This window comes from Xenopus laevis, chromosome 5S (genome assembly GCF_017654675.1).
Source record: "Xenopus laevis strain J_2021 chromosome 5S, Xenopus_laevis_v10.1, whole genome shotgun sequence".
In the NCBI taxonomy this organism is placed as follows: Eukaryota; Metazoa; Chordata; class Amphibia; order Anura; family Pipidae; genus Xenopus; species Xenopus laevis.
Window position 1 is genome coordinate 31,075,034 of NC_054380.1, and position 23,462 is coordinate 31,098,495.

General features: G+C 37.6%; 1 protein-coding gene across 3 annotated transcripts in view; it reads right to left on the minus strand.

Annotated features, from left to right (window-relative positions):
• syndig1.S (synapse differentiation inducing 1 S homeolog) overlaps positions 1–23,462 on the minus strand; it is a 192,431-nt gene that overhangs the window by 108,558 nt on the left and 60,411 nt on the right. For all 3 annotated transcript variants that reach the window (XM_041564363.1, XM_018265132.2, XM_041564364.1), the window contains exon 2: positions 16,452–17,019. In XM_041564363.1, the coding sequence (XP_041420297.1) occupies positions 16,452–16,940 (489 nt within the window). In that variant the 5' untranslated portion in view covers positions 16,941–17,019. The remainder of the gene's footprint in view (positions 1–16,451; positions 17,020–23,462) is intronic.

Consider the following 23,462-nt stretch of genomic DNA (forward strand, 5'->3'; position numbering starts at 1 on the left):
CAGCACATGATTAAAAATAAAAATGGAAAACAAAAGGGAATGTTTTAAAACATTGCTGTTGCCCTTGATGTGAAAATAATGCCTTTTTTTTTTTTAAATGGAGCCTCGCCCATTACCATTTTCTGCAGGTTAATCCAATGGGGGAAGAATGTAGTGGATGTTATTGTTTGCGAGTTATGCTTAATAATGTCAATTGTATCACATGGCCCTTTGAAACCTGAGCATTACTAGAAATAATACAGTCTCCTGCCCTTAAAACATGAGTTTGCAGCTTTTTGGCAGATCCTTGGTGAATTTTAATATCCTTGAAAACTAACGTCAGAACACACCACCCTGAGGTCCTATGAGGACTTCTTTAACAGCACATACAGTACATGTTAGAACCAGCCAGCAAAGCAGTAATGTTATCAGCACTAACATGAACAGAAAAATTGGGATCCCAGCTTTTTGCAAATAACCTAGCCATTTTAGTTAGTAAAGGGAATTTGCCTTTAAGGAGACTAATGAGAGGAAGAACTTTACCCCCTTTACTCCAGGGTAATCAAGTAGTGAAATTTAAAATTAAAAAAAAATGAGTTAGCGAAATTAGTGGCGAATTTCCGCGTTTCGACGACGGCAAAGAAATGCACAAATTTGCCACGAAAAATTGCCAGCAGCGACAGAATCACAGAATTGCCACCAGCTACGATTAACGGACAACCCATTGTCAACTTTGACACCAGCGCCCATTTTTACACCAGCGCCCATTTTTACGCCAGCGAATTTTCACCGGCATCAAAATCTGCGGGTTTTTTTGCCACTTTTGCAAATTTCGCTGGAAATGTGCAAAATTCACCCATCACTAATGCTGAACTATACAGCGCCGGGCCAAGCTGGACAGATTCCCTAGACAGCCCGGCCAGCACTGGCTTCCCAGCCTGACCCCCCCAACCTCGTGTAACTAGTGGGCGAAATGGGTTTACAACGTGATAATAATGATAATGGTAGTGGGGACAAGGCCTGGACTAGGGCTAGGTGACAGAAAAGTTAAGTGCCCAGTGCCTGTCCCACTGTTGCTCCCAAGGCTTCCCAACGTGCCTCTTCTGCTTTTCCCTAGTTCCTCCTTGGAACTATATTATTTGGCAAACAAGATTTAGCCTGTATATATATATATATATATATATATATATATATATATATCTATATATATATATATATATATATATATATATATATATATATATATATATATTTGATACAGTTGGGACAGCATTTCTTTTTAAAAAAACTGATGAGGGAGGGTTCGTTTTCCTTTAAAAAATTTTTTTATTAAACTGAACCCAAAATAATATTCATTATGCATCTCAGATATTTATAACTGCACTCTGTCAAAAGTTAGCAGTGGAAAGCTAATAATGTGGGATAGTAACAGAAACTGTGTAATGGGATACCAAATACAAATTTAGTACATGTATTGTACATTAAATATTCCATGGTCACACTTTTAAATGAAACAAACATTTGAAAGTTAATTGAAGCTTGCCAATCAATGCATGGAGTTTATTAGGGAAAGAAAATTCCATATTCGAGCTGCAGCATTACAGGGATCTGTGCAGTTCTAAGCAGGGAGATCATGTTTACTTATGAGTGAACAAATACCCTTAAGGAAAGTAAAATCGATTTACATGAAATTCACTCTTAACTGGGCAAATACATGAAAACATTGTGCAGCGCAAGGATAATTATGGTATAAATTAACATGAAAGTCATTATATCACAAATTTAAAATAGAAACCAATTTGTAGTACAGCGCATTGTCCCTTAAAATTAAAATTCTGCTCCTCATGGGAAATGTAAAATTCTAATTTACAATAGAAGGCCTAACTTTGTTATTGTCTGTAGTGATGGGCGAATTTATTCGCCAGGCACTAATTTGCCTGGCGAAAATTCACAGTCAAAAAACGAGACGCCAGCGCCGTTTCGCAAAATTTTCGCCATTTCACAATTTTCGTGGGAAATTCGTGAATTATACAGCGAAACGTCGCAAATTATTGTCTGTAAAGGAATTTTGAACAACTCTCAAAAAAGCACCATAAAATCTTCATACCAATTTAGTAGCATAACTAGAATTTGGGGATCCCCTCCCCCGTAGTGGACTAATAAAACACATGTAACGATGTACTGTTTTATTATTACAAGGAAAGAAAGGAATCATTTGTAATAAGTAACATTATTTGCTTAAAGTGAACTCTATGGGATATGGTCTTCCTGACATTTGGAGCTTTCAGGATAATGGGTTTCCAGATAAGGGAACCAATTATTTTTTTAATTTGATCAGACATTCCATTTTTTTCCATCTTGAATATGTAAAAAATATTGTCTTAAACATTTTTTTTTTTTTTGCAGGATGTTTGTATTTAGCTCTGCTGCTATGGGTTACTGCTCCTCAGTCGTGTCTTTTTTTAAATAACGTCCTATAAGAATATATAAACTCTACACCAATAGTGCCCTGGTCAGAATCACAGCCAATGCCTAAGTGCTATGAGGAGACAATGCAAACCAAAGTGCCCATTTACTACCAATTGTAATAACTTGAGCCTGCACTCTTTTCACTGTTTATTTCTTCTTCCTACTTCTTCTTTTATTGTTCCTACGTCTCTTTGTCATTCCTAGATGGCTGGTAGCGTGTACTGTATGGTTAGATTAATGACATTTCACAATGTAACTCATAAAAATGATTTGGATCGCCAGGTATGGATTCTTGCGCTAGTAAAAATGCTATTTTTATACTCTGTCCCACCAAACAATTTTCTTGTCAGCCCCAATAAAAATCAGATTGGTTAATGACATGTCCTTGGAGACTTCATATGTTACCTTAACGGTACAGAACCATACAGTGTCGGACTGGCCATACCAGGATACCAGGAGAACTCCCGGCAGGCCCAGGTGTCAGTGCTTATAACAATTTTGCCTATTTCATAGTCATTCCCTATTTCTTTATGGGGAAAAAAATGCTTAATAACAGTAGAATAAAGTAAGTAGATATAAAAGACTAGCAGAATAAAGATTTTGAGTGAGGAGAGAAGGAATAATGGTTTGGAAAGTGGGCCCATGGTCTAAGGTTTATTCTGGTGGGCCCCTGGCATCCAAGAATCAACAGAAAATGTTTACAGGATTATGCTGCATAATAAACTGAATGTCACATTCTATAAAATATAATTTTCAATTTCTCAATCAGCTTCTTACAGTACATGGAACATACAGTATACAATATATCCTGCCCTATAAATAACAATGGCTTTGGTTTGGTTGAACACAGTCATTTTGCATAAATGAACATGCTCTTAATCAGCAATACTTAAATCTGGCCCTGAAAATGCTTATAAACACATGGTTTAATTCCATCTGTAAATAATTTAATTTATCTTACTTTGTGACAGTGGATGATTCTAAGCCTTTACATCCAATATAATAAGCAAAGCTACTCAGGTCTGTAGCTTTCAATGAAGGGCATAACCAGATGATCCATGGAGAGTGAGACTACCTCTAGCTACTGTGTCTTTGGCATGCTTCCAGTTCATTAGTAGAACTACTGTATGTGTGTAAATATGCTGAGATTGGTGCCTTGCATTTATGTATATAGTCACTGACCCATGCATGGCATTTATATTATACATGTACTCCCTTATATGTGTGCGTCTTGCTTTCACTTGAACATATGTCTTGTTTTATGGACTGATCTCTGATTTACGAGAATACATTTTTTATTGCTAACTGCATGCGTCACCCACGTATATGCACATCCTCTGCTTATATACATGCACTCTTATTCTGTATGTGTGGATTCTGATGTCATCAAAGAGACTGAACCTCTACGACATCTTTCACCTAAAGAAATAAAGTAGTTTTTTCTACTTAGTTAATCTATATTATATTATATATATAATATACAGAGCTTCATCGTTTACTTTAGAATCCAAATGTTCCTGCTTGCAGGGAACAGTGGGAGATGCGCCAGAACTAAACTTGCCAGGAAAATTGTTTATGCGAATGTTCCCCTTGTGACATCATAGGAGAGTGATGAGGAGTCACTGTAACTTGTGACGGAACTTGCTGTGTTTTTCTTGAAGACTTTTCGCTAGTGATGGGCGAATTTGCGCCGTTTCGCTTCGCGGGAAAATTCGTGAATTTCCCGCAAAATGTGCGAAACGGCGAAAAATTTGCGAAACGGCGGGTTTTTTTTTACGCCGGCGAAAATGTTTTTTGATGCCGGCGAATTTTCGTGGGTGTTTCACAAATTTGTTCGCTGGCGGTGAATTGTGCAAATTTGACGCAAATTCGCGCCTGGCGAATAAATTTGTCCATCATTACTTTTCGCCAGTCATCCAACAGCATTGTATGTGGCAGACAATAGATGTTGCCTCTATTCAAACTATGCAGTGCAGTGAGGAGTGTTCTGATTTGTATGTGGGAGAAACCAAACAACAGTTAAGTCCAGATTCTAGACCGGGAGAGCGACTGGTTCAAAAGAGGTGTTAAAGAAGCCATATATGTAAAAATTGAAAAAACAAGTTTTAATAGAGGCGGGGAGAGGGGGTGCGACATCTATTGCCTGCCACAAACAATGCTGTTTTGGCCCCTCTCCCTGAAAGGTTTAATAACACCTCACAGCTCCAATAATTCGAATACAATCAACACCTTACCTTCATGACATCCCTGCTGATTATAATATACAGATATATGCTGATTGGAGCAACATTGCAGAATCATTCTGAATTGAGAAAGCCAGTTGGATGACTGGTGAAATGTCTTCAAGAAAAACACATCAAGTCCAGTTATTTGACTTATATCTACAGATATACCATGACCTGGATGAATGAGAATCTTCACAAATTTATACCTTAAGTCTACTAGAAAATCATGTAAACATTAAATAAACCCAATAGACTGGGTTTGCTTCCAATAAGGATTAATTCTAGCTTAGTTCGGACCAGGTACAAGGTACTGTTTTATTGTTACAGAGAAAAAGGAAATTATTTTTAAGATTTTGGATAAAATGGAGCCTATGGAAGACCGCTTGTATAACCGCTTGGATAACAGACCCCATACCTGTATTGAAGAACATTAAAAAATCTACAAACCTAAATCCTTTTGAGAAAATAAATTGTCGTGGCATTTCTTCAATTTTGTAATCTAATCCTACAGTCTAAATTGGCTGCTTGTACGTCAAGAGTTTTAATTCTGTGGCACAATGGAACAGATTTGCCTAAGGCACCCCTCCTGTAACTATGATTCACTTTATAGAATACTTTAAAGTAGCTCCGCTCTGTACAAGTTCTACAGTGACGAAAAATAGCTCTTACAAAAGCCAAAAGAGGTTCCTTTATGATTATCTTGCAGCAAAACAAAAGTTTAATTTGCTGAGTCCCTAAAGCTTTTGTAACAATGGTCTATTGTTAGACTCGGTACAGCTATATTTTTGTTCAGGCAGAAATACTATCATGGAGATAAAATTGGTTTTCAAATTGACAAGAAATATAATGTTTCCTATTTTAAATATTCTAACCTGTAATGAAAAGTTTTAAATATTGAAAACTGCAGGCAGAACCTTTACAGAGACTTTAAAAATAGAACAGTGGTTTTCAGGTCAAGTCTGCTTTGGAGGTCAAATGTATGAGCAAGGACCCCTTAGCTAACAACAAGCTTTTGGGAAATGGGTATTTTGGTATTGGGTATTAAATGGGAATAAATGCCACATTTTCAAGAATATCTAGGGCAGCAGATAATTTTTCCCCTGAATCGCACCCTTCAGTCTGAGCTTTCAGGTGTATCTAGAAGAGCAAACAGGCATTCTCTCTAAATCTTACTCTAACTGAGTCTTCTCCCTTTTGTAACTGCTCCAGGCCCCAACTATGGGAACCACAGACATATAACTTAATACTGGGCACATAGCCAACTTTCAGAAGATGACACCATACTGTATGTGTAGCAGGCCCGGACTGGCAATCTGTGGGTTCTGGCAAATGCCAGAGGGGCTGCTATAAGCTCCCATAGAAAGTCAGTATTTAGTGGGCTGGTGGGGGCTGTTTGGGCCTCTGTGTGGGCTGATTGGGCCTCTGTGTACCTGAAATGCCAGGGCCAATTTAATTCTCAGTCCGGACCTGATGTGTAGATACAGATACAGTGCAGTCATTCAGCATTGTCATTGTCTACACACAAGTATCGATTTAAATAATTCACCCACGTGAAATAGTGGCTTGTGTAAACTATTTTCGGATAAAAGCAGGGTTGCATTTGAAATTTGCTTTGCACCAGTTTTTTACTATATATTGAACTATACAACAATTATAAAAGTGATTTTACATGCTACATATCTTATTTTGCTGTTCTGTTTATGTCACTATTTTTAAGCTTACAAAATAGAACTGAATTATACAGCGAATAATATATCGCCTATTATAAAATATAAGGATATTATAAGTCACTGATAGCTTTTATACACGTCATGGAACTCCGAGTTGACTTATAATACAGTATCCTATGTATGTATCAGTATATAATACACAAAAGGCATGAATATCTTGTAAATTATATCCTTATAAACGGTGAGTTCTGATGTCATCAGTTATAAACGGTGAGTTCTGATGTCATTTCTGTCACATGTCACTGAAACGTGTGTATTATAATAAATAAAGTTCCCCCCTGTTGCAAAATATGAGGATATTAGAGTTCCATGACCTGTATAAAAACACCTTATATTTTACAAGAGGGGGTACTTTATTCACTATGTATTACAACAGGGGTTTAAATATGTATTAAAATACAAAAGTTTAAGTGAGTCAAGTGACAGAAAATACATTACCAATACATTACCAAGTACCATCGATAAAGATATTATTTATAGTAAATTCATGGCTCTGAAGTGTTATAATGTAAATAATGTAACCCCTGTTGTAAAATATAAGGATATAATCTACAGTCTGGTTATTTCCCTATGGGACCAGACTGTAAATTATATCCTTATAAACGGCGCCTTCAAATTGAACGGCGACGAGACTGAATTGGACGCCGGCGCACCCGATTTGGACACTGGAGATCAGAATTGGACGCCGACCCCCCTCCCAACATTTAACACAAAATGTCGATTATAATGCATAAAGTACCCCCTACTGCAATTTATAAAGATATTAGAAGTCACCGAGGAGTTATGTGACCTGTATATGGTCACATAACTCCTCGGTGACATAATATCTTTATTAAATTACAGTAGGGGGTACATTATACACTATATTATAAATCACAGAAGAGTTCCATGACCATATAAAAGCATGAAGCAGAATATTCAGGTCAAGTTGGGATCTAGAGGTGGAGATATTAATAGAATATCTAGAGGTTTTTACAGCTATACCCTCTAGAATGGATTTCCAGATGGTGTTGATTTAAATTAGGAAGTGTCCTTGTAATGATTAGACACTAAAGTGGAACAAACGGGTGAGAGCCTGTATGGTGGGGTACTTGGGGTACACCCATAAATGTCAGAACCAAGTCTTAGAGTCATGGTGAAGTAAATACAGGATTCAATGAGACTAAGTAACTAAAGAAGTGCACAATAAAAATATAAAGAAATATACAAGTCAGGAACAGAAGGAATCAGCAGGCATAAACTCGAGTCCAGTGATCAGGCAGAAGGCAAACAGAGTCCAAGGACAGGCCAGAGGTTGCAAACGGGAAATCCACTAAGGCAGGCTAGGAGGGGACAGGAGCACAGGAACAAGGCTGGGAATCATGGACCAAGGGGGTCTCAGGAACAGGAATCAGGACAGCAAGATCTGGGCTATAAAGCACAATGACCAAGCAAGGAGCGATTCTTAGGGACAGGCTTATAAAGGGTCTTGATTACAGGATGAAGAACACATGGAACTAATGAGGTGGGTGGGGATAAGGGAGCAAACAGAAAGAACACAATGAAATGTGTAGGAGCAGTGTCGGACTGGGACACCAGGGGCCCACCAAAAAACCTTAGACCAGGGGCCCACTCTCAGTACTAATATTCTTTTTAGAATACCGCAACTTTTTTTTGGATTTGACGCCTGAATACCGTGACTTTTTCAGAAACCCAGGGCAAATCAAGATATAATCAGGACATCTGCCATTGACTTCTAAATGAACTCGGGTACTTTTTTATTTGGACTTTTAACACCATCCAACAAGTCCAACCAGAGAAAAAAATCTGACTTTGATAAATAACCCCCTAAATTTTGTTTTATTTCAATGAGGTGAAAAATCATTAACTAGCTAGGACAAACGAGAATTTGACAATACTAGTACTTTTACATACAGAAGCATGACATATTCTGCTATAAATGAAAATATATTTCCTATAATAAATATTTCCTAAGAAGAACACTGATTTCCCTGTGCTCTGGTGGCATTTATATGGCAAGCCTCCAAATTAACTCAACATTTCAAGTTCATGAGAAGCTGAAACATCAGGCTCATTCTAGGCTTTCAATAATTCTTATTGACAATTTCATTATAGATTTTGCCATAAATGAGCCATCTGCCTATTTGCTTTTTGCCAAGCAAAATGCATTTGCCAAGCTTTTAAAGAAGCAGTAATGCCCCAAAATGCTTTTCTTTCAAAGACTTTATTATTTTTAATAAAAATATTGATTGAAAAATGTATTGTAGCACTTTAGTGAATTGAGTGTACTGTTCTCTGTCTACAAGCTCCACTCCCAATATTGTGCTCTGGATGAGATAATTCTTAGGGAGAAACCCCTGCAAACAGTGTGGAGGCAGGGTGTAGTTTAACTGTAACTAGATACAGGGTGCAATAATTGGGCACCAGTGGTTCTTATAACTTAACCAATGAACATATTTATTGTACAAGAACATCCACAATGGAGTGTACATTCAGAGCAAGCAGGATCATACAGAACAGTGGATAGGCAAATACTCACAGCACCTTTGGTCAGTATTAGCGATGGGTGAATAAATTCGGCAAGCGCAAATTTGTGGTGCATTTCTGCGTTTTGCCACCGGTGAATAAATTTGCAAAACTGCCGCAAAAATTCACCGGCGTCAAAAAATGTTGGACGCACGTCGGAAAAGTTGCTCGTGTCAAACCCATCACGCACCAACATTATTCGGAACAAATTGACTTTAATACCAGCATCAAATTTGACGCAAGCGTCAGAACTGACACGTGCATCAGAATTCATGTCTCACAAATTTTTCACCGTTTTGCAAATTTCACGGGAAATTCGCAAATTTCACGGGAAATTCGCAAATTTCACGGGATATTTGCACATTTTTCGGCAAAGAGAAACGGGACAAATTCTCTAGTCAGTATCAGTCCCCGCAGGGATGGGAACATGTACACAGCAACCACTTGGGTTACCGACTTGCTCTGTTTGTACACTCCATTGTGGATGTTCTTGTACAATAGATATGTTCATTGGTACACTCAGCTTTCAGTAGTTTTCCTAAGTGGAACCTGAGGGGAAACTCACATCCCTAGGTCTGTACACTTAGGGGCAAATTTACTAAAGCGCGAAGTGGCTAACGCTAGCGCAAATTCACCAGTGTGACGTCATTTCGTTACTTCGCCAATTTACTTATTTGTACTAGTGTAAATTCGCTAGCAAAGTGGACCTACTATATCGCTACTTTGTACCCTTTTACGTTTTTAAGGGTGATAGGCTGAAAAAGATCGTAATTTTTTTTGGGGGTACCCTCTTTCCCCCCTACATTTCCTAACATATGGCACTTAAACTATACAGTGGGCACATGTATAGGGCAAAATAACAACTCTATTTTATTTTATAAAGGTTTCCCAGGCTTGTGTAATGTAATGTATTTGCTGCTACATATACGTCCATTGTACTTTAACTTGGCACCATATGCAAATTAGGCATCGCTAGCGTAACTTCGATTTGCTTGACGAAGTAACGCTAGTGCAACTTCGCTACCTTTTGCCTCCCTGAGCGCAACTTTGGTTTTTAGTGAATTAACGGCGCCCTGGCGAAACTTCATGAAGTGCGGCGAAGGTGTCGCTAGCGTATTTTCAGACCCTTATTCCCTACTTCTGGGCAATTAGTACCCAGGATCATAATCCCACTCACAATCCTCTAAGGAGCCTGAAGCTGCTCAGCTAAATAGCCTGTCTATCTGTCACTCCTAGAGTGACCTCTTAAGGTGAGTAGGCTATCCTTTCTAGACCTGACCTGTCTAGGTTCCACTGGATTGCCTGCCTGCTCAGGCCAGGGCTAACACAAGATGGACCCTGAGCACATGGCTACCCAGGATTTTATACTGTAGCACAGTGCCATCTACTGGTCACTGTGTGAACACCAAAGGGGCATAGCTTTAAGCAGGATAAGGAAACAGGTACCCCTCCTAACTGTATTTTAGGACCCAGGTAGGCATCTATAACACTCGGGAACTGCCAGCTAAATAATACTGGGAGACTAATTTACCAGGCCCAACAGTATCATAATCTGAGTTCAACTGGACACAAAACTGTATATTTTCCATTTTTTTTTAAATATATGGGGCGCACTGCTCAGATGTTGCACCTGCAGGAGGTTGGAGTGATGTGGAACATTGGCAATTATTATCCAGTTTAGGGAATATCATAAAATTCAGTTTTTACAGCCCGTGTAACTGTAACTACAGACAGATTAAGGCCATATTTGTGCATTTAATAGAAAAAAAATACTTATATATAATATAACTGCTAAAGCACTAGTCAGTTTATGTCATAACATGGGTCCCTTGATACATGTGAGTTAAGGTTTCAGTATGCACTCTGTGGCTAATATTTCTCACAGTATAGTGTGTGTAACCCAGCGCACAGACAAAGAGGCTGCAAAATGTCCAAAAAGGCTGAATATTAAAATTACTTTTGTATGAGACCCATCTTCCTCTACAATATTTAAGAGGCTTTGGGCTGCCATGTACCGCTTCCCGCAGGCGACCAGTTAATAAAAGTTTAATTATGCAGATGGATTTTATCTTTTCACTAAGCATCATCCATCCGTATTTTAATCAATTCTGCATTTCGGATGATCACCTGCTATAAAATGTATGGTTGGTTATTAAGCTCTTTATCTACACAAACTGTAATGAAACGACTTTTGTATGGAACGTGATGTGCAATAAAAATGGACGTGTCAGCTTTCAATTAATTTCACTTCTGCCCTATTATTACTAAAGAGAAGGACGCTCATTGATAAATGCAGTGTTGGGAATTTGATATCACTATTGTAAAATTAACCCCTTCACCAGCAATACTTGATAGAATCTTCAGCAATGGGCAAGTATCTGACCATGTAATCTATGCTTCTGGGTTCTTTGTTGTTCTATGTGAATTTCCTAGCAGTGGTTCCCATAGTGGTCACACTATTCTGGAAAGTTACTAAATAAAAAAAGTCCAACCAAAGTAGAATCCATGATTTATCCTTATTTATCACTAAAAAAAACACATAAAAATAGGATTGTCAAAAACCGTGACTTTTTCAGATTGTCGCACTAAACTGCGAATCTTTCAAATCCAAATTTTTTGATTTGACACCCAAAAAGTCAGATTTTTTTGTGAAATCGGATGAAAAGCCAGAAATGTTCAAATTATCATACGAAACCCAGCGCAGACAATAATATCGTCAAATTGTAAATAAAACCTCTGCCTTTGACTTTTACATGACCTCGACAGGTTGAAGAAGGAGTATTTTCGGATTCAGACTTTTTGCATCCACGGATCTTGAAAAATTCTCTAAATCTTTCAAGTTTTTACCATTCGGACTTTAAAACATAAACCCCCTGAGTGTTCACCATAAAGTCACCACCACTGCCTAGCAATGCAATTTTTCCAGAAATATAATTAACCATGCCACGACGTACTGGTACTTCTGAGTCAGCAGTATAAATTGGATTATTCATGGTATTTAAATATAAACAGAACAACAAACAGAAACAAACCATGAAACATGCATAAACAAACCCATTGCCCTGCTATGAGGGTTCACAATATACTGTAGTATAATGTTAGTTTACTTAAATACTCTTTTCTAGTGCCACTTACCCTGTATTTTGTTTTCACCCCCCACTCATATTCTGCTTTTCTTTTGCACATTGCACCCATTACTGGGTTTATCAAAGGTCGAGGTGAATTTTCGAATTGAAAAAATTCGAATTTTGCGCTATTTTAGTGTACTTCGACAAGGGAATAGTCCAAATTCGATTTAAATTTGAAAAAAAATCAAAAATTCTAATTTTTGAAATATATCATGTACTGTCTCTTTAAAAATTCAATTTCGATGATTCGCCATCTAAAACCTACCAAATTGCTGTTTTAGCCTATTTTTTTGAAAAATCTAATTTTTTTATTGGGAAAAACTTCTAATCTAATTCGATCGAATGCGCTATTCCTTGAATTCAAAAGATTCTAATTCGGCCAAATATGGACCTATTCCATCGAAAACAGGCCTTTTCGACCCAAAAAAACCTTCAACTTAATTTTGGTTGGTGTTTTTGAATTTTAATTTCGGCGTTTTTTCAATTCGAAATTCGACCCTTGATGAATATGCCCCTTTGTGTTGAGTTCAGAGACCTGGAATAAGCCAGAAATTTAGCCACTAACTGGGATGGTGGCACTGCCTCCAGAGTGTATTCATTGAGACTGACAGCTCTATTTGAGTGGTTTGACAAAAAGAGTTCACTTTTTTCTATGGATGTTAGCTGCTTTTTTTTTATAGTTCCGAACTGTAGTTCTAACTATGGTGAAACCTACCTGTGCTGCTTCAGGAAAGCCAACCTGAATACTCCATTGCTCATACTAGGACTATGGCACCCATTTTTCAGGATGATGTATCGGGGGAACTGGGAGCTTTGCCCATTGTTATAACTATAGTAATTAAGCATAAATAATAAAGAAGCAGGCACCATACACAAGAGCACTCTCTTTGATTGAGCTGTCAGCAAGGCTATGGCCCTATACAAGTGAATAAAGAGATGTGAAATTATTATGAGAAAACTGTAGTTAATTGTCCTTTCGTCCTTTGATAAATATGCTCATTGTTTAAAGATACTTAGGTGAGACTCACCTCCAACTTAAAAGAATAGATTAATAGAAGCGTTTTTCTATATAACTTTCCACATACAATTCATATAGTTTTAAGGAAAGAGCAGCCTTAAGTGTTACAGTATGTATTTAATTCATTTGCTACACATTTATCACTGTGAAAGAAGAACGCTGATTTTATCAAAAGAAAAAGCCCTTAGAATTTCATATTCTCTTCATTGATAAAAGGATGCTTTCTCCATGCCCTGATCTTGTGAAAGATATCACAATTTCAGTCCAAACCCCCACACCTCAGTAAACACTCACAGCCACAACAACTTGGATGGAAAGGCTGCAGCTTGATTTATTACTACACAAGCTTACGATAAATTAACCGCCAAAACAGTCCAACATTATTACAACAAATAAATAGCATGTGTACATGTGTAAAACACTAGCCGCTGAAGGCTGCATATAACAATCGAAAATTGCTTACAATAAATTAACAGTACCCCTCTTAAAGTAGAACTAAACCCTAAAAATTAATATGGTTTAAAATGACATATTTTATATATTGAACTTATTGCATCAGCCTAAAGTTTCAGCTTGTCAATAGCAGCAATGATCCAGGACTTTAAACTTGTCACAGGGGGTCACCATCTTGGAAAGTGTCTGTGACACTCACATGCTCAGTGGGCTCTGAGCAGCTGTTGAGAAGCTAAGCTTAGGGGTCGTCACTAATTATTAAGCAGAAAATGAGGTTTGTCTGTAATATAAGATGATGCTACAGGGCTGATTATTAAATTCTGATGCTAATTGCACTGGTTTCTGTGCTGCCATGTAGTAATTATTTGTATTAATTACTAATCAGCATTATATTGTGACATTTATATTCTATGTTTACTGTATATTGTGTATCTTTTGAACATTCATTCACATTGCAAACACAAATTTAAAAACATAGAGTTAATTGAAAACTGTCATTAATTATTTTTGTTGCTAACATGCTGCATGCAAGGGGCTGCATACCTCTTGTCCAACATGTGTTCATTAAATAAGGCTTGTACTGAACATAAAAATAAAATAATTTGTCAACAGTTAACTGAAGCTACTCTATGGGGCAAATTCACTATCCTCCGGAAATTCGCCAGCGACGGCTTCGCTCACATCGCCAAAATTCGCCAGGTGAAAATTTGCCAGGACAACGCTAGTTTACTAGCGTTGGCTAATTTGCATACGCCGGGAAGTTAAATCTCAATGGACGTATATGTTGCAGCAAATAATTTGCACTACACAAACCCAGGGAACCTTAATAAAAGAAAATAGAGTTGTTATAAACTTACAATGCCCTACACATGAGCCCAGTGTATAGTTTATATAAATATAGTGCCATATGTTAGGAAATGTAGGGGGGAAGCCGGGTACACTAAAAAAAATGTACGATTTTTTGCAGCCTATCACCCTGAAAAATGTAAAGTCGCCAGTGTTTTTTGGGGCTTAGAAAAATTTTCAAATTTTTTATGAGGAACTCCTATCTACTCTATTGCACTTTGTCTGGACTGAGGTGGCGAAGGCAAGTCTGGCACAAGAAGTAACATTCAGTAAAATCTGCATCTTAGTGAATTTGCGTAGTTATGTCCCTTCACCAGATTGAAAATTCACCTGACGTTAGAGTGTGAAGTAGTGCTGCAGTCTATCTCCTTCATTAATGAATCTACGCCAGCGCCTGTTAGTAAATCTGCGATGTCATGAAAAATCATGAAAACAATTTTTCACCAGCGTTAGTCACTTCACCCTTTAGTAATTTTGCCCCTAAAAAAAAAAATTTCAAAATGAATAAATTAATAGTGTTGCTCCAGCAGAATTCTGCACTGAAATCCATTTCTCAAAAGAGCAAACAGGTTTTTTTTATATTAAATTTTGAAATCTGACATGGGGCTAGACATATTGTCAATTTTCCAGCTGCCCCAAGTCATGTGACTTGTGCTCTGATAAACTTCAATCACTCTTTACTGCTGTACTGCAAGTTGGAGTGATATCACCCCCTCCCTTTCCCCCCCAGCAGTCAAACAAAAGAGCAATGGGAAGGTAACCAGATAACAGCTCCCTAACACAAGATAACAGCTGCCTGGTAGATCTAAGAACAACACTCAATAGTAAAAACTCATGTCCTACTAAGACTCCTTCAGTTACATTGAGTAGACAAAACAGCAGCCTGCCAGAAAGCATTTCTCTCCTAAAGTGCAGGCACAAGTCACATGACCAGGGGCAGCTGGGAAATTGACAAAATGTCTAGAACCATGTCAGATTTCAAAATTGAATATAAAAAAATCTGATTGCTCTTTTGATAAATGGATTTCAGTGCAGAATTCTGCTGGAGTAGCACTATTAACTGATGCGTTTTGAAAAAAACATTTCCGATGACAGGATCCCATTAACAATTAGATTCCCATTGCCCTGCATCATGGACTCCTACTACCTAAACTGTCATAACAAAGGACAGGGTTTGTATACTGGTAATCCCACAAACTCAAAATTTGGAGGAGGTTCAATTTCCCTATTTAGCATAATAACAATAACAATAGATTTGTCATGATTAAAACTATAGGCAACAAGTAAGGTGGGCACAAGCTCTACTCATTACACTCACTACTGCCCCTTTAAGGTGAACTCTCTCTTTTAACTCTGCTATAATAATAATAAGAAGAAAAGGTTTTGCAACTGTAGTATTATAAAACTAATTTATGGGACATTACACCACATTACTTATATATTATGAAGCCAATGTGAAAAACCTTTGTTACATTTATTCCATTGGGTGACAGCATAAAGTTTTCATTTGATAGGTGTTAGGATCCTATTTATTAATTCATCTCTGCTGGTAACACTTTAATTTATATGGAAAACCCAGTGAGACATTAGCCTTATGAAAAAAAAACCCATGCTGAGCTCTTACAATGATATTTCTGAATGTTAAATGAATGCAGCACAGGACGGTAATGAGAAAATGTGAAAAATACATTTTTTCACATTTGACATATTATTACGGGATGGGGTAAAGGGAATATGTGGTTGGAAAACAGTTTTTCTTAATGGAATTCTTATAAATACATTTTCCTTCACAACCTTTATTAGAGGCACTTTAAAATGATTGCTCCTATTTTTATCTGGTAAATTCCGTTCATTTCCATTTCGATTTTACTGCGCTATTCATGATAGTGGAAGAAATGCGTGTAAAGATTGATAAATAGGCAGATATGTCAGCTGCAGTGAGTGAAGTAAAGAACATTAAATTTGAAGTTAAGATGGGAATAAAACGTATGTCATGTAATGGGATTCAGCTCGCCTTAAAGGACCTTTTTATAAGCACCCTGGTCATAAATTATTCATACGTTATTGTAATACTGACCTCCAGCTCCTGGAAGTCGTCCTCTTCTTCAACGTCATATGAGAGAGTATGAATTTTGATGTCTTCAGATGAAAGGTCTATGAACTTGCTATCCAGGTAATCAAGACTGTCTTTGGTGGGCGATCTGTCTTCTATAAATGTGGTTTCACAACACTCAGTGCTGACATTCTCTCCCCAAGAGCGCAAGACATTCTCCGAATACAGAATAATATTTGGCCGGTAGTGGGACTCCACAGTTTTTTGAAGCATGTTTGGATCCAAGAGTTGCTGAACGGGTTCATTTTTAATTTTGTCTCTTCCAGTCAGCGGCGAAATATTTCCAACAACGTGGCTCTGGTATTGAGGGGTTGGATACACAGATACCATCCCATCTTTATTTTCGGCCATTAAATTTCTGGTGTTGATTAAGCCATTCTTTTTCCCAGCCTCTGTGATTTTATTATGCATCAGCACATTGTTCTGTTCAATTAAACCATCCATATTATGCATCTGGTTATTTTACTTGCTTCCGTGGCACCAGTTGTAAGTAGGAAATACCGGTCACATTTGCCTAATGGCTTTTATCTTCCTGAAAGCAGTAAAAATAAATGAAGTAAGGAAAAGCAGGAATGCAAGTAATCGCCAACAAAATGAGTAATAAGACAGTTTACATATTTTATGTGCTGGATAATGGGGAATGTTGTAGGGCTGAATTGCAAGAAATGGTGCAAATAAGTCACTTACCTATATTCAGTTTTGTAAATTTGTAATGGAACTTTTTTTTACCACTATGACATGCTTAAGTGTGCAGTGTCGGACTGGGGCACCAGGGCCCACCCAAAACCTTTGACCAGGGGCCCCACCAAAAATTCTTGGACCAGGGGCCCACCCTCACTACTAATATTCCTCCTCTCCTTAATCAACCTCTATTCCCCTAGTCTTTTTTCTTTACATACTATAATCTATTATTCCATCTATTTGGCCTCTTTGTTCTCATAGAAATAGGGAATGACCATGAAATAGGTCAAATATTTAGCAGCACAAGGGCCCACTGACACCTGGGCCCACCGGGAGTTTTCCTGGTATCCCAGTGGGCCAGTCCGATATTGTGCAGCAAAGCAATTCTGTACATTCATAAGATAAGTTAATGGATGTTAGTCATTGGAGTAAAGTTCCTTAGGTGGATCAGGACATAATAAGTTGTTCCACAATGCTAGGAGCAAACCATGAGCTCACAGAGTTACTCACAACACAAAAGATTAAGTACAGATACTGGGGCAAATTCACTAAGATTTGTAGTTGCACCAGTGTCCGCTTCGCCGCACTTCGCCAGGCGTATTTTCGCCAGCGCTGCGCAAATTCACTAAAATCCGAAGTTGCGCTCAGGGGAAGCGTAAGGTTGCAAAGTTTCACTAGCATTAATTTGCCAAGCAAAGCGAAGTTACACTAGCGATGATTAATTTGAATACGGCGCAAAATTGAATTTACAGTGGAAGTATACGTAGCAGCACTACACAAGCCTGGGAAACCTTCAAACCAGCAAATAAAAATTTTATTTTGCCCTACACATGTGCCCACTGTAAGGTACCATGAGTTAGGAAATGTAGGGGGGAAGGAGGGTAACCCCAAAAAAATTTCGATCTTTTTCAGCCTATCACCCACCCATAAAAAAAGAAAAAACGCCAGTGTTTTTTGGGACTTAGAAAAATGTTTAACTTTTTTTGAAGCAATCCCTATCTACTCTATTGCACTTCGCTTGGTCTGAGGTGGCGAAGGAAGTCTGGCGTAAAAGGTAGCGTTCAGAAAAATTCGGGCGTCAGTGAATTTGCGTAGTTACGTCCGTTGCGCAAATTCGGCAGGCATAAGGGTGCGAAGTAACACTAGCGAATTTACGCCAGCGTCCGTTAGTGAATCATCTAATTAATGAAAATGCGCTACACTAGCGAATTAACGCTAGCGTTAGGCGATTCGTCCTATAGTGAATTTACCCCACTGTGTATTGTATAGATTTAAGCACAATTTATAAACAGTTCCATTACTGGAACAGATATATGCACACAACATATCTCTCAGCTTTAAAACTGACTCTAATGTATTTTATATTTTCAGCCTTTTCTCACCAAGATCTTCAATTCTTATCATAGTCATAGTCAACACCCAACGTCAACCATTTTTCAACATACATTTCAGAATGACTAGGTGGTTATGGTCACAGTTGCCATGATGCTGCCTCACAAATTATTGTTACTTGAAATAATTGGAATGTAATGTTTCATCTTGAAAATATTTGTTCTCACAACCCTACTACAAGGATGGTGGCAGATGGGGAGATTAGTTGCTCAGCAACAAATCTTCTCTACTTTGGGCACTAATCTCCCTGATTCGTATTCTAAAGTTCAGGATAAAGTATTATAACACCACCGATTTAACATAACCAATTTCAAGATGTCAAACCAAACAAATACACTGATGAAAAGGCATTAAAAGTTGGTGAGTACATGAGTGTGCAAGAAAAAATGTCAATGAGTAAGCAAAAGTGTCAGTAACTGCATGTTTTTGGCATGACTATGAGCCTAATCTGTTGAGTATATCAGAGGTTATGAATGGGAGCATTTCATATTTGCCTACAGTAAAAAGAAAGGCAGAACAAAGGTTATTTTAGATACTTTTCCTTTAGATGATGTTTATGCTTTCCTTGAATTATACAAACATCTATAGGTTCTAAGCAATGTGATGCCTCTTGCTGCAGACAGGTATAGTTCAGGGTATATAAAATATCCACACTGCACTAATGGAAAAGGGGTAGTTCACCTTTAAGCTACCTATTAACATGTTTTAGAATGACCCATGCTTAGCAACTTTTCAATTGCTTTTAATTTGTTTATTCCTTAGGGTGTCTGAATTATTTAACTGCTGCCTCTTCAGCTTTTAAATAGGGGGTCACTGACCCCTGCTGTAAAAGGAGTATTGGACTGTAATACAATATTATTGTTGTTGTTTTAATTACTATTCAGGTCCTCTTCTATTCATATTCCAGTCTCTCATTTACATAATGTTGTGGTTGCTAGGGTAAATTGCACCCTAGCAACCAGGTAGCTTCAGAAATTCCAAACGGGAGAGATACTGATCAAAAAGCTAAATAATTTAAAAAACACAAAAAAAATGAAGGCCAATTGCAAGTTGTCTCAGAACTGCACTGTCTACATCTTACTAAAATGTAATTTAAAGAGAAACCACCCATTTGAGGGACATTACATGTATCAAATAGGTTTTGTTGCTCAAAGCATCATCAGCAAAGAAGCTGAGCATCCTGCTGCAAATCACAAAATTGTGATTAGATAGCTATCAAGCAAGTGCTGTCATCCAAAAAATGGGCAGCAGGGAGAAATATTGTCAATAAACTCTGACCATTACAAGCATTTTAAGCAATTACCTTAACCCTTAAGAGACAACGTTTTGTTGCTCAAGGCATCATCAACAGATAAGCTGAGCATCCTGCAGCAAATCACAATGCTGAAATTAAACACATTGGGGGTCATTTATAAAGTTCATGCAGCACATATTTAATCACAAATGGTCATATTGCACTGCTATGCCCATCTTTCCTCTTTTTACGAATTCGCATTGCGAACAAATTTTCGCAAACGGCTTGCAAATGTGATGGGTGTTTGCATGAGTGTGGCCACTGTGAAAATAACGTTGACAGCAATTTAAATTCACGATTTGCGAAATCAATTCACGATTTTTCACACTTAAGTCGTGACGCATGTGCATAAATATTTGTGATTTTTGCAATATTTAAATAGCTCTTATGGACATTCACAGTGGGGAAAAAAAATTGCAATTCTGTTTGTCGGTTATTTACACCACTCTTATCCAGCTTTATGAATATAACATACACAGGGCAAACATATTCACTGTGCGTATCATTCTTCGCCGAGCAAAGTTTATAAATGAGCCAGAATATCTGTGAGTTACATTAGAAAGGTATCAAGCAAGTGTGGTCAGCAGAGAGACTTACTAATTCAATAGAAACAGTTATAGCTGTTCAATTCATAGACTCTTCATGTGTAACCACAATTCAAGCCTCATTGCTTTTTGATTGTAAAGTGCCTCAAAATATTGCAAGTTTTCTTCTGCGTTATAATCAGGTTAACTTATTATTTCTCAGCACAGGGAGATGCTTCGTTCTTGCTATAGACTGGAGGTGGTGGTTCTTAGGGGTTTTTAAAATTTGATGTAGGGTTTGTCACTTTAAAGTGTGCTAAATACATTGCCTCAAGTGACAAAACACTGTCTACAGGGATCTCCAACCTTTTGAACCCATAAGCAACATTCATAAGTAAAAGGAGTTGGGGAGCAACACTAGCAAGAAAAATGTTCTTGGGGTGCCAAATAAGGGCTTTGATTGGCCATTTGGCAGCACCTATGTGGATTGTCAGCCTACATTGAGGCTCTGTTTGGCAGTACACTGGTTTTTATACAACCAAAACTTGTCTCCAAGCCTGGAATTAAAAAATAATCACCTGCTTTGAGGCCACTGGGAGCAACATCAAAGGGGTTGGAGAGCAACATGTTGCTCACGAGCTACTGGTTGGGGATCACTAGTCTAATGAAAGGTCCTGTTCCCTAACAGTGGCCTATCTGGGATTAATATTATGAAATCTTAATTGCTTATGTTACATCTTTGTTAGCTTGGAGTTAAGGTCCCCATAGACGCGACGATTCTTTTTGCCGAACGACCGATTTTAGGGAAGCCCGACCAATCCTTCAAAATTATCGTGCGGTTAGTGGTATTCGAACGATCGTACATCTTATGATTTTTCGGCCGACATCTGTCGGGAAATTGATCGGCCAGGTCAAAAAATCTTTGTCGGTCCCAGTGCAATCTCTCTATGTTTGCAGGGCCAAGCAGGCAGCTCTCCTTTGTTTTCCTGGTAAATTGGTCTTTTTAGTTGATGGTAGATTCGTACGATCGTACGATCGTTCTGAGAAGATCATGGTCTCACGATCAGGATCTGATCTTTTAAAAATCTCAACATCTATGGCCAGCTTTACTTAAACGCATTAACATCATTTTTAAAATACAAGCATAATACAATTCTTGTTTTGCCAGCAAAATAAAATACAATGTTTAATAATACAGAAATGGATAATTAGAACCACATCTTAATTTGCCCGTGCCATACTTACTCTCACAGAGAACAATTACAGAAAATCCAGGCATCTAGATTGAATCTCTGTGGGTTTAAAAGCCCAGGGTACTCAATTATTTTAAGACTGATCTTAATAAGAGTTTCATGATCCCTAACCATGTGCATTGGGCAAACAAAAATACTCCAACAATTTTAAGGTAGTAGCTTTCCAAATGTTTCCAAAAATCATAAATATGGACAACTTCAATGTTAAAATAAATGTTAAATGATATAAATAATTATAGTACAGGTATGGGCCTTGTTATCCAGAATGCTCGGGACCTGGGGCTTTCCAGATAATGGATCTTTCCGTAATTTGGATCTTCATATCTTAAGTCCGCTAGAAAATCAAATATTAAATAAACCCAATAGGCTGGTTCTGCTTCCTATAAGGATTTATTATACCTTAGTTTGGATCAAGTACAAGGTACTGTTTTATTATTATAGGGAAAAAGAAAATGAGTTTTTAAATTTTGGATTATTTGGATAAAATAAAGTCAATGGGAGACAGCATTTCCGTGATTTTGAGCTTTCTGGATAATGAGTTTCTAGAAAATGGATCCCATACCTGTATTATCTCTGTATTATGTCACCAGGAATGCTTTACCATGATGTTTTAAATAAACCTAATAGGGTGGTTCTGTTTCCAATAAGGATTAATTATATCTTGGTTTGGATCAAGTACAAAGTATTGTTTTATTATTATAGAGAAAAGGGAAATCATTTTTTAAAAATTGTATCATTTGGATAAAATATAATCTACGGAAGATGGCCTTTCCGTAATTCGAGCTCTCTGGATAATGGGTTTCTGGATAACAGATCCCATACCTGTAATATAATTGTTTTCTTAAATATTGTGAAAAATATACAGTTCCTTTGTGCCAGGCAGAGGTCAATAGTTTGGTTTGTTACTTAGCCTTGGGGACGGAGTGTAGTTAATTTGGATCAAGTGCTTTTAGGAAGGGTATCCATTTTGGATAGAGCAATCAGAGTCCCACTCGCCATCCCTTGGGTTAATTCCTTTGTGCTAGTTGTCACAATTGTGGTTGGTCTAAGTGAAATACAAGCTAATTAAACTTGGAAATGTGAGTATTTGGGGATTATGGTTAGGCTAGAGTTTCAAGGATGATAGCCTGTTAGTTCCTGGCAATGGTGATGGGTGTTGGCAGTGCAGAGTTTGGCAGGTCCCAAGTTTGTCAGTGGGACATGGTTGGATGTTTCCTCTCTAGGAGCATTGGTCTCTTGCAGATACTGTGTATTTATGTAATATTACTCTTATATCACTGTCAATATTTATTGTTGCATACTAACACTGTTACTATGTACCTGCTAATTATATTTATAGTTTTTATGGTTATTTATCATTATTGTGTATGTCTTGTAATAAAGCTGTGACCAATGAAAATTCCAATGTAAGAAAAGTGGTAATTATTGCTAGGCCAGTTGTTGGGGAAATGGGCCAGATATTTGACCCTGCCATGTCAAGAAACTTGACAGCTGCCAGTTAAGGTAAATTTCACTAAAACATAGTTGTGCCTCTCCTGCAACTGCAACTAACTGCACTGATGATGTTTGGTAGTAAATGAACCCTTCTGTATTTTTGAGCTTGTGTGCGGGAGGAGAAGCCAGACACCTAAACCAGAATTCAGTTCAAAAGACATTAACTAATTTATCTCATTATAATGTATGTTATCTATAATGAAAAAAAATAATAAATCAGTCAATCCCCTACACTGTTTAATGTATATTCTGGATTATTAGAAAGTGAAAATCCATAGCAAATACAGTTTTTGGCTTTAAGCATGAATCTTATATTATTTGTAAGGAAAACAACCAT